Raw genomic sequence first — 19,846 nt, 5'->3', positions numbered from 1 at the left:
GGTCTTTGCCAATTGATTAATTGATGGGCTAATTAACAAATTACATCTAATTAAGCAATTAGTACACCATGCTTCAATCAACTAAGACAAGCAAAATAAGTTGTGAGCTACCACCATAACTTTATCACTTACTGCATTATTATAACATGGTATTAACTTTCCTATTTTATTTAACATTATTTTTTTTAAAATGCTTTTCAAATTACCTTTGATTTCAAATGATGTACCATTGGTGCACTTGTGAAAAACATTTTTGTTTAAAAAAAATTCACATCTTTTTATACAAAATCTAAGAGAAAGACTTGAAAATCAATATGAGGATAATATATTCTCAAGGGGTTATAGGTGCTTTTTTGAAAAGTTATTCTTTGGGACAAGCAGAGAAAAATGAACAAGCAGTTTTTTTGTTTACAGGCAAAACTCTTTACAACTGTGGAGAAATAAACATATTAGCTTTTTTTTCTTTGCAAGTAACATGAAGTATCAGAATATGACAAAATATTGAGTGCTTTAGAACTAAGGTACACATTTACTTAAAATTTGTGTGAAAAATCAAAGAAATCCTCTCTTTAGGTACAATAATTTAGGAATAAGTTATGTTTTTCACTTTATATTGATGTAATGAAAATGTATCATACACATAAAATATTACAAAACTTACAATAACCTCAGTGGGCCTGGCATGGCCTAGCGCGTTAAGGCGTGCGCTTCGTAATCTGAGGGCCGTGGGTTCGCGCCCGAGTCGCGCCAAACATGCCCGCCCTCCCAGCCGTGGGGGCGTTATAATGTGACGGTCAATCCCACTATTCGTTGGTAAAAGAGTAGCCCAAGAGTTGGCGGTGGGTGGTGATGACTAGCTGCCTTCCCTCTAGTCTTACACTGCTCAATTAGGGACGGCTAGCACAGATAGCCCTCGAGTAGCTTTGTGCGAAATTCCAAAAACCAAACTACAATAACCTCATCTAAAAAAAAAAAACCTTTCTTGATGGTGCTGCTCTCTATTGGCACAAATAGTTAATGTTTATTAGCAGCTTTCCAGCTCCTGTAAATGACTATGTAGCAGCTTTCCACCAACAGAAGTGTGACACAACCCCTATTGTAACCAACATTTTCTCCTCATTTGCATTCATTAATCACTTTGAGATTGGTCAAAGAACATAATACATAACACTGAAAGTGGAGAGGTTGGATAGAAATGTAAGAAGAGGTATCCACCAGAAATACATTTTCACTTTAGGAAAATATTCACTTCTGATACAATATCTCATCACAAATCACAAAACAGCTAGAATCCCACACCCGAAATGGTAGAGCTGGTGAATCACAGAAGGGAGCAGTGTGAACGAAATACCACTGAAGGAACTTGACTGGACATGGGAAGCAGTCATGATCATAATGGATGTAAAAGTGGGAAATGGAAGAAAAAGTGGAATAACCCTCCCTAATAGCAGAAGTCTTGGACAAAAATTAATATATAGGAAAAGGAGATCATGAGAACTGTGAAATAGCACATGGCAAACATCAACTGAAATGACCCTCAAATTTTGGCTGGCCACAAGCCAATAATATGAGGAATATGGATTTGAAAGAAGGGTGATACAGGGAAAAAAAAGGTACAAACAGAGGGTAAGTGACAGCATAAAGGACAACACTGAGATTTCAATCCAGGAAATGCACAGGATTTGTAGGACAGCAAATGGAAAGTGGATAAAATAACTCCAATGATAGTCAGATTTAACTACCAAGCAAAGTTTGCCTGTAGATGGGAATGAGGGGTAATAAGAGCAACTAAATGATCCCAAACAAGGGTCTTCATTGGTCGAGTAACCCCCACTAAAGGTGACACGTGGGAATGACAGCTTTGAGAGAACCCCATATCCCAAAAGAGATAGGGTTTCTCATGAAGTAGGAAATAGAAAGGTCAAAAGACTATAAACAAGACAAACTATATCTCATAAATGAATGGAAGAAAGCAGAAGTCATGTGATGAGGTAATTAAAAAACATGCTGAAATGAATAAGATATCGTGTGGGTGTAAGAAGCAACTTCTTTCCCTTGATGAGCCGACCTACTCTGGCAGTCTCTTGAAGAAGAAACTAAGTGTGAACAACATATTTGTCCTGAGAGGAAGCCAAAAATAGCCAGTTGTCCATGTAATGGTGAAAAAGAATGAATCTGGCATGAAGCAGCTGACTACTTGCCAGGCTAAATGGTAGAGCTCAAAACTGATAAGCATCCCCCTGATAAATAAAACAAATGAAATGCTGGGATACTTGGGAGATGGGAATGTGTAGATAGTTATCCAACATGTTGACCTTCATCATCCACAACTTAAGTGTGTAAACTACTAAAGAGTTAAATAAGCCTCCATTGTGAAATTGGGAATGACTAGGAAATAGTTCATGGGCAATAAATCTATAACTGGTCATCAATCTCCTTTATGGGTATGACAAACAGATGGGAGTAAAACCACAGCAAGGAAGGATCCCCAAGTTCTATAGGCCCTTTACAAAGTAAGTTCTGAATTCTCTCTTGTAGATGCTGATGAAAAACAGGATTCCTTGGTGGGGAAAGTCAACAGGGAAGGAGAATGGAAAAGATGAGCCAGATCCTCTGAAAGAACCTGTACAACCCATGAATCCACTGTAAATGGTGTTCACATATGACAAAAATTGAAAATCCTGGTCACAACTTTGAGTCACAGATGTTGTAATTCTACGAAATGTCTGAGTAACAACTCTACTATGAATGAATGAAAAATGAGAGGCTAGAACCAGCAAAAAACTGGATGGGGGAAGGAGAGAAGGCATAAAAACAGCAGGTGAAAGTTGGGATAAAAAACTAACAAGGATAATGAATTATGTAGATGAGTGAACTCAATTTGGGCCTCCAATGAGTCAGGAAAACTCCCAGACACTTCTTTGTGTTAAAAAAAAAGTGTCATGTGAAAGTCACACCAGGAAGTAGAATTAAACATACTTGAAATAGAATGGCATCCCAGCCTGGAAGGTCCCAACAGCATATTGGCCACATCCAAAAATAAAAAGTGTACCATTGTAGTAAACAGAAGACTGCATATATCAAGTGAATTGCCTGAGACAGCAAGTGCAGAGTTAATACTTCACACAGAATTGTGAGCAACATCAATATAATATAGAAAAACTAAGGCTGAGAGAAGTTTGCCAGTGCATTGTGGTTCATACCCCCTAACAGATGTGGAAGGTGTAACTACCTAAAACTTCAAGTGTTCAGTGACAAGTCCATACTTGAAACAAAACAAAAAGGTGGAAAACATCATTTCACAACTCAAAATTGTGAAAAAGTAAAGAAATATGTAATAAAAATGAAGTCTACAATATATGGGAAAATGTCAACAAAGTTGTGAGTAAAAACAAGCACATCTGTACAGTACTACTGCCAACTGAGAAGTGATCAAAAAGTGCAAATGTGGAGAGGATATTGGTTATGATGGGGGTTGCTTCACACTCCTGTTGGCAGAAAGCTGCTGTATATTCATTTATACATGGATATGCAGAAGTGAGAAATAGAAGGCACCATTAAAAATTTGCATCAACAAAAGGCAGTACTGATCAAAAAAAGCTATTTTGCAAGATGAGGTAAGATATATTTGAAATATCATTAACTCTCTCACAGTAGGTGAGACAGTGTGCATTTCACAACATTTTACAAAATTATATTCACAACTTAATTAAACTACTTTATTATTAATATATATGAATAACCTAGGCATCACAACAGAGTTAACCATGACAGAATTTAAATGATTGTCATATTAATTTAGAAATAATTAGTTACTAGCCGAGTCCATTATTGAATTGTTGTAGACTCAAATAAAAAAAAGGAGAAAAAAGCTTTTATTTATTGTAATCAATAAACCGATCATGAGCATCTAGTATTACTTTTTGAAACTATTGGTCATTTAATATTTTTTGAAAAAAACAAAAAAACAGGAGGTTTGCACCCCCCCTACATCTATGTCTATAAAGTTATTAAATTTGTGAAAAAAAAAGGGGAAAGAGGTAGGAATTTTAATCCCTATAGACCTTAACCTAAATTTTCATAAAGTTACAGAACATTAATAATTATTGATTTTTGGAAAAATAGTGTATAAGGGTGGTCTGGACTTTCTGAGCCCTTCTCCATATCTTTGCCTATCTATAGAATATTTAAGAATACAGTAGTGCAATTATAAATTAGAAACATAATACTGTAAAAAAAGAACAGTAAATTTAAATTTTATTTTTAACTTTAGAACACCAGTGTGGTTAACTTTAGTATACAGGTTTAACTTGTATGGGGTCATACTGACCCCACATTGATATTCTAGGGTAAATACTTAAATAGTCAGAAAATTAGTGGTGAATACTACCCAGCCAGATGCCTTCCCTATAGTCAGCAAGATGTCTAAAGAAGATTTAACCTCAAACTATAAGAATAAAATCTAGTAATATTCTAGATTTTACTTCAACAACATTGTTGGAAACCATGATAAAAATATTTCAATTTAACATGCATACTGTATACAACAGATACAATAATTCTAAAAGCTGGAAACAAATAGTCTACCTTGTTCTACAATATTTTACAAAACTCAGTTTAATTTATATTTTCTTTCCCTATTTATATAACTTTCAGTGTTTTGTTATATTTCCAAGCAATATAATATTAGTTTCAGTTTTCAACTGCAACTTTCTTTACTAATACTTCTGATAAACATACTGAACTTTGTTTTTTTATACAATGTTGCTACAAGAAATCATTACATATTACCAGTTTATAATAGTTAAGATTTGTGCCAGAATGTTTGTGCAAAGTTACACAAGGAGCTATTTGCTGTTCCTTATCTTGAACTGATACTACTAGAGAGAGAAGCTAGTCAATTGCATCCACTGCTAATATTTAGGTTATTTTTGTCTGACAAATTAGCAAGATTTGACCACCACTGTTAGAGTACATCCACAACTCTAAGGTTTTGAGCACATTTTTATGACAATGGGCCATAAATCACAAGCCTTCATCTTTTCTGTCTAAGCAAACTAATCACCAGGTCATGTTTGGCCCTATAAGACAAACTGATAATATCACAAACCTTTTTTATTCTCTGTTTCTTGTCTTTTTACAATAAACTGGTCTGTCTTTCTTACTGACTGCTGCTTCTCTGTTTCTTTTTCTAAATAATTGACAAGCATTGATCTGAAATATAAATACACTAATGATTTTTAAGTGCTAATATTTAGATTAAAAATTTTAAGGTCACTTTAATTTGAAAAAGTTGTCAAAATTATTAGCTGAATTTAGTACAGCAGTTTTATGATTACTGGAATAACTATTTATTCTAATGCTAAATGATTGGTTGGTTGGTTGATTTGGTGTTTTATGACACAAAGCAGTTAGGGTATCTGTGTCAAACATCCAGTAAAAAGTTAAAATTAAAGTAAAATAAGGAAATTTATAAAAGGAAATTAAGGTAAAATAAAACAAAGTTAAAAAAAAAGCATAAAACCTATGTTTACATCTAGTCTACAGCATTCAGAGAAAAAACTACAGTAATACAAGTTGTAGAGGACTTCCTGTAGCATAACTGTGACTATCATAACTCGCCAGCAAGACAAACAGGTAATTACAAAAACCACCGTCAGTCATCTGAAGTTGGCCTTTACAGTCCTGTTTTCGAGTTACTTTACGTTATGGCCATTTTTAAAAAGTAATAACAATTTTAAAAGACCTGTAGCAAAATTTTAATAATAACTCACCAAAATGACTAACAGGTAGTTTTGAACAGCAGCGTTAGTGACCTGAAGTTGGCCTTTCCAGTCCTGGTTTCGAGTTATTTGATGTTACAGCCATTTTCTTATTACAAATCGAACTAGATGGACTGTGATTCTTAAAAGGGAATCTCATTAAAAAATGTTTAATTTACAAATTTAAAAACTTAAATGGCATTAAAAAGATTGATTGAAACATTTCCAAAGAGGACAGTGTCACCATCATCAAAATGGCACCGTTGTTGGGATTCATAATGACAGCAAGGAAGTACAATGTGGTTTACTGTGACCTGAGTATCACACAATGTTGCATCAGTTCCAGATAAAAGAAAATGATGAGTTAAAACACTGTGACCAATACGTAGTCTAGTTGGAACAACTTCATCTTTCCGATCCTTACGGAAGTAAGATGGCCAAAGTCCAATATAGTGTTGTATTTGTAAAAACTTGTTGTCATGTTGCTCATTCCAAGTTGACTGCCAACTGGCACAGAGCCGAGCCTTGAATACAGGATCAATAGTCCATGTATATAACAGGCACAGCAGTGATAGTGCCAGAGCAGATAGATTTTGCTGCAGCATCAGTGAGCTCATTCCAACGAATACCAACATGGCCCGGTATCCAGAAAAACTGGATAGAAGTAGATGTTAAAGATAATTGGGCCAGTTGGTTTTAAACATCAGCAAGAACAGGGTGTGAAGTAACATGAAGTGATTCCAGGGCCAGTAGAGAACTAAGCGAGACAGTATAAATAGTGCAGTTTCAATACTGCTCAGCTCATATGTGATCCAGGGCAAGGGAAATGGCATACAGTTCAGCAGTGAACACAGAAGCTGTAGAGGGGATTCTGTGTGCAGCCACTGAGCCACAACAAACCATGGCAGAGCCCACACAGTTACATGATTTTGAACCAGTTGTATAAATAGGAGTAGAAGGATGGTTCGAAAGATCTTCAGCAAATAACAGATAGTATTTCCAATCAGGAGTGTCTGCTTTTCTCAGATGACTTGAAGACATTTGGGGACTGTAAGAAGCCATGGTGGGATGGGCTGACCAGTGGATACAACAAAGTTATATAAGGACAGATCCAATTCATCCGACTGCACCTGAATATGAAGGCCAAAAGGAGCAATGGCAGACCATCTATTCTGAAAAAGTATGGCCCACTGAGGAAGGAAAACACAATATCAGGTGGGATATGCTTTGGTAAGGAATGAAGTTTCGAAGCATATAGTAAAGACAGTTGCAGAGATGCAAAGAAGGTTCATAAAACTACATATAAGCTCTTAACTGGAGAAGTGGGAAAAGTCCCAGTGCAAAAACGAAGTCCTTGATGATGAATGGGGTCCAGCATCTTTAAAACCGTAGTCCTGGTAAATCCATAGACCAGTAATCCATAGTCGAGTTTCGAATGAATAAGAGCATGATATATCTTTAACAGAGAACATCGATCTGCTTCCCAGGTGGTGGAAGAGAGGACAAGGAGGATGTACAGTGCTTTTGTACATTTGACCCATAGCAACTTGATGTGTGGTGTAAAGGTTAGCTTACGGTCAAAGATAAGCCTCAAGAACTTTGTCTCAGAGACCACAGGCAGCACAACATTGCTGATATGGAGTTCAGGAGCAGGGTGAATACCCTGTCAGTAGCAAAAATGCATGCAAACGGTTTAAAGAGAGAGAAGTTAAAACATTTGCCGTGGTCTACTTCAGTAAATGACTGAGAGCAGTCTGTAGCTACTGCTCAATACACCTCATGTTCAGTGACTGACAAAAAAGAGCCCGTTTGCAACAGTTATAGGGAGTTGTTTAGTGATGGCATTAATCTTTATACTGAAAAGTGTGACACTAAAAAAACAGCACTGAGGGACTCCAAGTTCCTGTGGAAAAGAATGAGAAAGTGTTGAATCCACACAAACTTGGAATCTCCTGTCCATTATATATGGATGTCTTGCAAAATGCAATACCTCCAAGTTCTATCATAAGCCTTCTCAATGTAAAAGAATACTCATACAAGATGGTGTCGTCTGAGAAAGGCATTTCTGACGGATGTTTCAAGTTGAATCAGGTGGTCCATGGTGGAGTGCTATTGTTGGAACCCACACTGTGTGGATGAAAGGAGGTTGTTTAATACGAGGAATAAAATGAGACAAGCATTAACCATCCTCTCTAAGGTCTTACAGAGACACTTTGTCAAAACAATTGGACGGTAGTTTGAAGGAATCTTGGGATCTTTCCCAGGCTTGGAGAAAGGCAGGACAATAGTTTGGCACCAGGCATCAGGAAAAACAAGCAGAAGAATAGTAAGAGAAGCAGGTGATAGATGGTGCAGCATTTCATTGTGTACATCATTAGGTCCAACCGATGTACTTCCAAACCAATGAAGGGCCAGTTTGAGTTCCACCAGTGTAATGGGACGATTATAGTCATAGAGACAATCAGTTTGAAAGGACAGAGGTATTTGCTCTGCCTAAGTCTTGATGGATAAGAAGGTGGAGGAAGAAGCAGAAGTGCTAGATACCCAGCAAAAGCTTTCACCTAGAGTATCAGTGATGCTCCAGGTATGAGCTACATCATGGCCATCAGAGAGCAAGATCGAGAGGGGGGACAGAATTATAATGCCCACTGACCTTTCAAATCTTGTCCCATATGACGTTGGAATTAGGGGTAGAAGATATGCTGGTTGTGAACTTAATCCAAGATTGCTCCTGGTTTTGACGTCCTACCCACCGAGCATGTGCATGCTGGAAAGCAATGGGGTGCAGGAGTGTGGGATACCTATGCAAAGTATCCCAGGACCGTTTTTGTGCCTTCCGTGCCACGTGGCAGGCAGGATTCCACCACGAATGAGGATATCATGGAAAATGAGTTGAGGTTTTAGGAATACATTGAGCAGCTGCTTGTATAATACAGTCAGTTACTGCTGCCACACAGTCATCTATTGATGGCTTACAGACAATTGCAGGATCAAGTTCTGCGAGAGCAGTGAAACAGGGTCAGTATGCTTGATCCAACTTCCACTGTGTCATGCAGGTTGGATGGCACTGACCACAGCCAGTCTCTCTCAAAATTATAGGAAAATGATCACTTCCTCGTGGATTATTGTCAACCCTCCAAGGAAAATGATCACTTCCTCGTGGATTATTGTCAACCCTCCAAGAAAAATGAGAGAATAGTGAAGAGGAGCTAACTGAGAAGTCAATAGCAGTAAAGGACTGATTAGGTGCATGAAAATATGTAAAAGAACAAACACTGAAAAGAGAAAGGTTGTGATCAGAGAGCATACGCTCTATGAAGTGACCCCTCCTATCAACATCAGCACTTTCGCAGAGGGGATAATCTCCATTAAAATCCCCCCAGGGTAAAAAGGGAGACAGTAACTGTTCAATGAGAGCATCAAGGTTTGATTGATCATAGGTCTCTCCAAGTGACAAACAGAGAGAACAAACAAGGAAATTCGGATGGCTACGGCCTCCAAAGGTGTGTCAAATGGCAAAGACAGGGTGGGCACAGGTAGAGAGAACACATAGTAATGGTACGACCCAAGGATCAACCAACAGTGTCAACTCTCCAAGCACTCATCCATCACATAGCCTGTCATTTCTGTACAAAGAAAACTGCCAAAAGGTAACTGTATTGGCAGGTTTCAGAAATGGTAGGAAGCAATCAGTGTTTTAATGTCAACCATATTAGAACGTAAACTTCATCAGTTCCATTGTATCAAGACAGACATTTTTATTTACGTGTAGGTGAATTGGGTGGAGAACCTTCCGTTTATGACCATGCCTTTTTCTTTACTGTTGGAAGAGGATTCCAGTGACTGAGGACATGAATGAATGATTTTTTTTACATCATGGGATGGGAGAAGAAGATGTATCCAAGGAAATGCCCGTACCCAAAACTAAAGGAAGGGGATCTTGGGATTTGTTGGAATGTATGTAAGGGACAGAGATGGGTGTTGAAGTTGATTTATCAACCTTTTTAACCATGGAAGTCAAAATACTTTTCATTTGTTTTGAGAATGATTATTTTGGAGGCACAGAGAGACCCATCTGCCCTTCCACTGTACTAGTGAAATGAAGTGTAGCAGCATATGTTCGAGATGAAGTGATGGACAGCAACTTGCAAACCTCAGGATAAGTAATGTTATGATTCACATTCAAATGTTGCACCTCTTTTTCTTCCAACCATTTAGGACAAGAACAAAAGTAGGATGGGTGAGAGCCATTGCAATTGATGCAATGATGATCTGTTACATGCTCATAGGCATTATGGTCCTTGCCACCGCAACGAGCACATCAGGGAACCACAACATGACGTCTTTGAGTGACCAAACCACTGACACTGGAAACATCAGAAAGGGTTTGGAATGTATGGCCGTACTCTGCAATTAAGAAAACCTGTCTTCATGGTTGCAGTCAGATGTGGTGACATAAATGCGAGAATGAGGACATTGGTCAGCATCATAATTCCATCTTTGCAAGTGTATATATGCCTCACTGCAGAAACTCTTTGGGTGGAGAGACCAGTAAGAATCTCTGACTTGGGGATGTTCTTCAAATCCCTCTCAACAATAACTCCTTGTGACAAATTCAAAGTAGCATGAGGTGTAACCTCAATTGATATATCCCCAATTACCTTTGAATGCAAGAGGAGTTCACTGTGTTGAGATGTGGATGTTTCCACCAATATGTCACAAGATCAAAGCTTCTTTACTGACTTTGGAGAGCCAGCAAGTCCCTTCTGAATGAAAAAGGGAGACATTTGCCCTAAAGGTTTATTTGAAAGTGAATGCAATATAAGAAAATGAGGTACAACAGGGGGTACAGGTAGTGAGGATTGCTGGTCAGAATCTTCAAGATGTAGTCGTTTACCTATAGACTGTTTTTTCACTATTTTATTTAAGTTTTTATTTGTAGTATCTATAATGAAAAAAGGAAATTTTGGTGCCCACTGACCCCACCCACCATAAAGCCATATGTCTGGATGCACTACAATGTCAAACAAGGTCACTGCAGCAATGCCAGGGTTTTGTGAGCACTATACCCAAACACCAGCATCAGATATAATGTACACAACACTTGTTGAGAACATCAAAGACTGGTACTTGGTTGACCCTAGCCCAAGTGGACCAACCGAATGACCCAAAGGGGGGCCACCCCAAGGCATTCAATTCAGGAATTCAAGGCCAAACTGGTGTGTTAGGGTTGGATCCCTCAACCACCAGGATCCTCTCCCCCTCTTCATGGGTTGAACGCACAGTAAACACATGGGTGGATGTTTGTATCCTAGAGGAGGTAAACTGAAAGAACAGAACCTTCCCTGAGAGGTCCCATCACCACGTACAGGAATCCACACCGAGGGAAATGCTAAATGAATAAAAGCATGGATGGTAGAATTATGTTTAGCTGAAAGATAGATAAAAAAAAGATATGATTGCATTCTGCTAAAAATATAGATAAATAAGCCATGAATGAGATAACCAAATTGTGTTGAACATGAGATGAATAAGTGTCAGATAACAATATCCCAGTGAAAGGAGAAAAGGTGTAGACATAATAACTATGTCTAACTGAAAGATGGGCATCCAATGCATAAATGGGATAATTATATTTACCTAAAGATAGATAAATAAAGCAAGCATGGGATATACATGCAAGGCTAAAAGATGGATGAATATAGAGTATGAATGACAGAATTACATTAATTCTAAGACAATGGAAATAGTTATCATATAATTATAATGCTGAAACAGAGCAAAATAATTTTACAACAGTAGAGTATATTATCTTTTATATGTTTTCTTATTCACCTTAACTTATAAAATATTATTTTGATATAAAAAGAGTGAGTATATGAGGTGATGGTGACATTCTTACCTGGAGAAAGAAAGAAGCTTTTCATATACTTCTTTCTCTTTTGTAGTCAGATGTAATAAGATAACTTTTGTCTTCTTTGGTGGAAGCTCTACCTGTAGATGAAAAATTTACTATAATAGTTAATAAACAATAATATCCATACCAGCCTACATCAAATAATATTTAAATCCTAACATTTACATTAACAAATTCTTTAAATCTTTTTCATGCGAGAGTTTCACACACACACATTCTCCAAAATTATAAAAATATTATTTTATAAACAAACTTAATGCACAAAAATCTCCAAAAACTGTCCATTGTAAGTTCATACAATACTAAAATCTGTGAATTTTTACTTTATGAGAGTATGTATAGAGATAAATTTATTTCATGATGTTAGGAAAACATGTAGCTTTCAAAATTTCAAAATCAGAATTATTTTGTTCAACATTATTTCAACTTTCTTCTTACATTATGCTCAAAATAACTTAAAAACTACTGTTTTTATTTGAAGGAAGTTGTAAACTACTCTAAATCAAAAAGTGCATTTTTTATTTTTAAACATAAAGTTAAATAAATAAATCTTCTGTACTTGATAAATTCAGCATTAAATGGTTTTCTTTTTAATGCATGGATGGAACTACTAGCATATTTTCTATATGTTTTTTATTTGAATATACAGATACATTAACTGATGTAAACATAGTGACTTAAAGATATGGAAGCTATCTTTAGCTTGACAAGATATACAGAGTCATAAATACATCTGCAGATCAGAACAACATAAAAATCTCCATCTTTAAGTAATTTAAAGGAGCCAAACTATCAAATTTAGTGTCAGAGTATATACATAGTTAGGTAACAAGTAGCTTTCCTGAAATATGGACAGACACTTTTATTACATACTTAATCCAAGCCCATGAAAGATCACTCTTCTCTTAAGGGCCATTAAGTCATTTTCCTCCAAAAATCACTAGGAAGATTCCAGAGAAAGCTTTTCCCCTAAATGTAATATGCAGCTTTTTCCATCAGCTTGTGAACTTACTTTACTATGCTTATAATAGAAACTGATATCCCAATGAGACTTCCTGCATAACATAATTAATGAAGCTGGATTATAGTAATGTGAACACCATTGCTCAGTGTGAAAAATTAACTTTTCAAATTACTAGTCCATTAGGCCAGTACATTATGATATTATTAATTCACATCTAAGTTCTACATATTTCAGAAATTATAGACTACTTTGGTAATTCCTTCACAATTTTTCTCTCAAATTACTCCTTGCATGGCAAATACAAATTAAACCAAAATGTTACCACTGAAAAGGTAGCTAAAGCAGATGATAAATAATGATATTGGATGAATGGAAACTATTAATCCTTTACAGTTGAAATGGGTGCTAGATATATATTCCTGGTTTTTGTCTTTTTTACAGTGAAAACACTCAACCTTATTGACAACTGCATAAAACTTGGTACAATTTTGCTAAAAAAAAAACTCGCATAATTTGATTCAGTTTTGCTATTATTTCTGAGACTGAAATTTCAAATTCTGTCCTGAAATATTAAACCAAAAAAAACAACAAAACACTTCCCTTTGAGAATTTAATATTTTTAAATTGTTGGTCATAAAAGTTTTATTTTATATATCCATTCAGTTTTAATTTGTTTATTCATGAAAATACTTCTTTTCATACTTTATCTTGTCAGTAGCAGTAGTCATCACTTCTGGCTATAAATCATTAAAAACACGGCAAAACTGGAATATTTGCCAGTGATCTAACATCTGAATTTCAAATAGCATCACCACTACCTTCAATAATTTAGGTGACAATATCCTTGATTGAAATCAATTTATGTTAAATAAATAAAATTTTCTAAAATTACAAGCATTGTTTGATTACAAAAAAATTAAATGCTAATTAACATTCAATAAATAAGGATTAAACCACTGGAATATTTAAAAGTACCTACTATATTCTTTAAACCTAACTAAGATTCTCTAAAGTCTTATCAGAGATTTCTGTAGCTCTTAAACAGATATAATCTAATATGAAAACATTTCTCAAGAAAGAAAATAATGTCTAAAAAAACTATAAAACAATTCCTAGATATCTGGTTTGTTCCTAAGTCTTCTAAACCTACAATTTAAAAACTATCCTCTTTAAACCTAACTAAGATGATCTATTGTCTTATCAGGGATTTCTGTAGTTCTTAAACACACATAATTTAATGTGAAAACATTTTTCAAGAACAAAAATAATGCCTAAAAAAGTATAAAACAATTCCCAGATACGTGGCTTGTTCCTAAGTCTTCTAAAATTACAATTCAAAAACATGAATACAGTTCACGTAAAACATGAATATTAGAAGTAATTTACATGCTGAGTCTACTTGACTGATTACCATCCTCAGTTTAGGAATGAGCATATGGTGAATCTGTTAATCATTAGCCTTTGTTAAGACCTTAATGTAACTTGAATGAACAAACATGTCACATTAGCCTAGGGCATGTTGAAGTACACTTGGCTTGGTTGGGGAACTCAAATTTGCATGTTCTTTCACACAAGTTGACAGTTTTATTTTAGTGAACTATAGCCTTAATGACGGCAGAGACAAGTAAATTTATAAATTATATTTGATGACTTTAGTGTAAAACATGGTTCTTAAATAATAATAAAGAAAACTGAAGGTAATGATTAGGTTTAAAAACATGTCTCAGTTGCATTTGAGGATAAACATATGAAGTGCATTTCTTAATTTTTTTTTTGATAATGTAGGAGTTATCTTCAGCTAAGACAGTTTTGTTTTCCTAACAAGGTAGTTCATCTTTGGAATGGACTGCCTTCAGATGTTGTAGAGAAAGTAAATTTGAGTGAGTTCAAGAAAAAACTTGATAAGTACATGAAAGATAAGTACTGGATTTAGGATTTTTTTTTTAATTATTTGAATTCAGTACAGAGGAAGGAACAGCCAAAATAGAACAATAGGTTTAACACTATTCCAAAATTTTATGTTAAAAATATTTACCCAAGTATAGCAAAGTAATAAAAGTAAAACATTTAAAAACTCCATATGTGGATGATTTACTAAACTTTCACATATTCAAACAGTTACAAAGTACTCTATCAATAACATAAACAGGAAAAACCTTTTTTTTCCCTAAGAGTTCTTTTGGATTTTAAGAGTTATACAAATGTTAAACACTTTATATGTATGATGGAAATTATAACTTTTCTATACTGAAAATGTATTTCTAATCAGGTATTTACATCCTATATTTTTTTCTTTTTTTGTTTAATGCTGTCCTCTATATGCAAACATTTTCTTTACATACCCCACAAGTCTTTCATCTTCCCTTGTTGGAATTAGAATAATTCTGCATGTCTCTCATGCAAACCATCAAGTGTCATCACTTAACTAATAACAGAACTACATGCTCACATGATATACAACCTTCCCTATAATGCTCTACTGAAACTTTTCTTCAAAGTTTGGCAGAAGGCATGGCCACCAGAGAAGTGGGTTCCTCTTGCAAATCCATTTTCAGTACTTCTTCCCTCAAGACTAGCTAGAACCACACATTGAGAATGAGGAGGGACAAGCACAAAGGAACATATAAAGAATACCCTTAACAATGAGAGTAACAGACTTGAAGGTCAAAAGAGGGGAAACCACATCACTTCTGAATCAGGAATATTCTTTGCCTGTGTGTATACCTGGGTGTAAATTGTCAGATGTAGAATGGGTAGGGTACAGTGGACTGTACTTGGTAAGTGAACTATATCCAAAACCTTCTCATGAGGTACAGACATCCACCACACAAGTGTATAATGAGTATCATACATTTTTTAGCTCAAACCCAAAAGTAGGGGTTTAAGACCCACATCAATTACAGGATACGTCACGAGGATCATCCTTATTTATCAATCCAGAAATTGTCATTTGGTATCAAAAGAATATCTATTACATGGATCAACTCCCCCAACTGTAGCACAGGCCAGCACCAACCAAAGCAACAACATCCCTTGTCAAAAACAGTACCAGAACAATACCATGCACCTCTGCTGTGACTCAAGACACACATGGAGCAATCAAGGGAGGAAAATAGACAACCCAAACTTGTGTGAGGACTCATGGTAATTGGTTCCCTTGAACTGAAATCTCAACATGCTGGAAACTGACTGTATGCAAACATAGGATAAGAGCTCACAATTAAAGGAGTGAACTACATTTGCAACAGATCAACTCCACTGTGTGTATTTAATGTGTAAAAAGGAAGCCATGTCACTCAGTAAGGTAACAACTCAACTACTTTGTTTGTGTAAAGTAGTAAGAGGACTCCACGTCAAACAGTCAGTTAACAGATTGACTCCATGGCAGTCTAAATGATACAAGGAGGCCACATCACCTTGTAAGGTGACTAAAATCTAGTAGTTGTGGAAATTGTATCTGAAGGCCACATCATTTAGTAAAGAGACAGATCATCTCAATGTGTTGTGGTCAGGAAGCCTTGTCAACCAGCAAAGAGACAAATCATCTTTTTGTGAAGGCTATGCTGCACCTTCATTTCAGATCTTCTTGCCAAGGATTGGACAAAAGCCTGGCATGAAAACATGGGACAGTGTGATTGGGATATAGAATGTGGGATTGAGGTTGATGAAAAAAAAGAAGGGACATAGTAAAAGAGGTCAATAGAGGCAGATGTTGTAACTCTGGAAATCTGGTTTGCATCAGGAGGACTCAACAAGAAGTGAAGTGGAGAAATCACCTGATGAAGCATTGAATGAGACAGTATAAATAAAGGTGTTTGTGTGAAAAATCCTGGGTGATGGCATTGGCAGCCAAAGCCTGTAAATGCAGTAAAGGTGACCAAAAGAGGGGCAAGTTGGTATTAAGGCCCATGGCAAATGCATAGACCTGGAAAGAACCCCCTTGATGGAAAGGTCTTGAAAATAAGTAAATTTAATGACTACTCCATGGGATAGATCAGACCCAATCATGAAGTATCTGTGATGAGACTGAAAGTACCTAGAACATGACATGCAATAAGACAAATGCAAGATGCATGAACCCAGTATAATAGATCCAATGTTCGAAAACAGATTTCTGGACCTGGTGCCCCTTTAGTGGTTGATATGCACCAGCACCATAGAGTGGTCCAAATGAACCCCCATCAGACAATGATGTGTGAAAAGCAAGAGGTAATCCTCTAGAAGTTGAAGAACATTAAGATGCAAGGCTGTTTCATCCATAAAACAACAGTCTGAAATGACCCAATCCTCCCATTCCTGAAGGGTTGTATCTGTGAACAGTGGAAGTGGTATGTCTTTTCACATATGGGCTTTGTCCAGCCACCATTGCAAATCAACTCATAGGGAAGGAGGAAGAGAAATAGCAATGGAAAGAGGATACCATACAAGGTTCCATTGTTCATGAATTGTTCACTTTAGGGATCTCACATGGGTACAACTGAAAGGGAACAATGTGGTCGTGAAAGTGATAGAACCTTGTAAGCAGTAAGTGACTGAACCAAGAGGGCACTGTGAACTTAAAATTTCATGGAATGTACATGTAGAGGAGAAGGTAGAGCACAACTGATATTACTGTAAAAGAAGACACAAATGTACTAGATACTGTGTGAGTTGATGGAATGACTTCTCCAATTTAATCAACCAGCCCACCTGGTCTGCCATGGAAAGGAGCTGGTGACTCCTACTCAGAATGAATTAGAAGGAGCCAGTCATCCATGTAATAATGAAATTGCATCCCCAGAGCATGAGTATAATAATGGACAAAGGCTCAAACAATGTGACACACATATAGAGAAGAGGCAAGTCTCAAAGTTTGTATCAGAAATTGGTACACAACAATAAGATAGGATTCAGAAGACTGAGATGCAACTGGGATGTGGAGGTAGTCAATGAGGACATCAAATTTTGTTATCTACAACCCTGTCCAAAAATCATATCTCAGAGTGAGAAAAGATGGAATGGTTGAGGAGAGATAATTGAATGACCAGGTGCCAATTCTTGGTTTTCTCAGGGAACACAAAAACAGGAAAATAAAAACCCCCAGAACAATGGTGAGGTGGTTTGAAAGCTTGCTGCAAAAGCAATTCTTGAAATGCCACTGATATAGTTTGGGATGTGATGGGATCTTGAGAAGGAAGAGAAAACAGGTTGAGGGAAAATGGGAAGCAGGGAAAGAAATTGGACAATGAATTCATCTGAAAGAACCCATGTCACAAATTTATCATTGCCAAAGGAAAGAAGTGAGGAAGAAGCTTCAATAGTCGAGCTCCCATCGGATTTAATATCACAGGGTAGTCACTGGTACTGTTGGTATGACAAAAAAGAAGTACCCAGATTTGGAGAAAGGGGTAAATGTTGTAAGGATAAATGACAGGAAACAAGAATAGGTGGCATGTAAGGTTCTGACCAAAAAAATGGACCATAAATATGAAAAGTTGGACTGATATTACCCATTGCTCATAGTGGTCAAAGGCTGTATTAAAAATAATACATCCCAGAAAAAGAGCAAGATGTAAGTATCTGAGATAAGTGGAGGATAAATTGACTCAAGCCAAAACTGAGTCCCTACCTATAAGGTCAATACCAGAAAGAGACCACACATGTAACACCAGTGTCGAGGACAAAATATGGGCAAATGTGGAGGAGAGAAGGTAAAAGGTTTCAGCTGAAAATCCTTCAGAATTTCTGTGGAGAGCCTCTAAGAGTAGATGAATGGAAGAAACATACCCAAGAAGGTTACTTAGGGTAAGATAAAGGCAAGAATATTGGGCACATGTGAGACTAAAATTAGAATCAGGATCCACCCCCACAAAGAGGTAACAAAAAACCTAGAAACTGATCAGAAACCCTCTAGGAGGGCAGCATGCTGTTTCCTTCACTTAATTGGAAAAGATATCCATGAACCCAAATTTCAAGAGAGGAAGGAAATACCAAAAATGGTTGAGAAGAATAGCCATCTAACAAAGAAAGTAAGAGATGGGGAAATTGGCAAAGCCAAACACGCAAATTCCATAAAGGCTGAGTTAAGTAAATACTCAAGCTGGAATTGGGAATGAATTGCAAACTCTGAAAGAGGGAAAAGACAGTTAAAATCCTCATCATTCTGAATAATTTTAACATATTCAGAAGGAGCTTAAGTGATGTCAAGAAACAAAGGTTGACCATGTAGTGTTCAGTCTCCCAGTATACAAAAGCAAAAAGATTTACCATTAGGTCACCCACACTCAATGCCCTAGGCAAAACATTAGTTGTGGGCGTGATTCCACAAGAGGTAATGCTGACTTTAGAATTCATATTTCAAAATGTCTGCATAAAATGGTTGAGTGCATAAATACAGCTACAATAATAAACTCAGAAAAAAATATAAAGTGAAAATAAAAGGATCACATCATCAGTAGACTACAAGCAAATTGCTTACTTTTTGGAATTCCTGAATTTCTTATCAACACTGATCCATCAGTCTTTTATTTGTGCTGAACAATCAATATGAGAAAAATTTATTACGAACAAAAAAATTGTCTTTTTGTGAAGGATCTAAAAATAAGGGAGTTCTTCCTCTGAATGATTAAAAGAAATATTGCAAAAAAAAACTTGTAGAAAGAACATGTCTGAATATGTAGTTGTTGTTTGATTAATATGTGCACACATTTTGAATAAATTGATTTGAATTGAATATTTCACTACACTTCTTATGAAATGGCAACAAACAAAATGTGCTCTCTCTGGTAGTAGTCTTCTCTTACACTCAGTAAAATTAAAGGAACAGTAACATCATATGGAAAAAATCTAGCTGTCTCCTTAGCAAACCTGGGCACTCTGCAGCATTGAAGGTACCCATTGCATCAAAACCCAAACAATTTTGCCAACAATGCACTTCAGTCGCTTTTTTTTGCTAAAAAACACATGCAATGTACTTTTGCTCACAGAAATAACACACAAAATGACAGAAGATAGTTGTAAACAACTGATTCGTTGATCATTTCGAGTATATACTCTGATCTAAAGGATTTGGTGGACTGCACATTTTATATTTATTCATCACTATTTTAAAGAAAATTACTTTTAAATTGTTTCAACATGTGTCTGCTAGTTATATATATATATATATATGCTTAAAATTACACAAATTCCTCAAAATCCTTTTTTTAGGGTAATAAGTGTTCT

The 19,846-nt window shown here is 36.2% G+C and overlaps 1 protein-coding gene across 8 annotated transcripts in view; it reads right to left on the bottom strand.

Annotated features, from left to right (window-relative positions):
- LOC143229196 (transcription termination factor 2-like) overlaps positions 1-19,846 on the bottom strand; it is a 130,390-nt gene that overhangs the window by 19,038 nt on the left and 91,506 nt on the right. For all 8 annotated transcript variants that reach the window (XM_076461173.1, XM_076461177.1, XM_076461178.1 and 5 more), the window contains 2 exons: positions 11,665-11,756; positions 5,111-5,214 (listed from right to left, as the gene is read on the bottom strand). In XM_076461173.1, coding sequence (XP_076317288.1) covers positions 5,111-5,214; positions 11,665-11,756 — 196 coding nt within the window. The remainder of the gene's footprint in view (positions 1-5,110; positions 5,215-11,664; positions 11,757-19,846) is intronic.

This window comes from Tachypleus tridentatus, chromosome 10 (assembly GCF_004210375.1).
Source record: "Tachypleus tridentatus isolate NWPU-2018 chromosome 10, ASM421037v1, whole genome shotgun sequence".
In the NCBI taxonomy this organism is placed as follows: Eukaryota; Metazoa; Arthropoda; class Merostomata; order Xiphosura; family Limulidae; genus Tachypleus; species Tachypleus tridentatus.
This window is presented reverse-complemented; position numbering and strand designations above follow the sequence as displayed.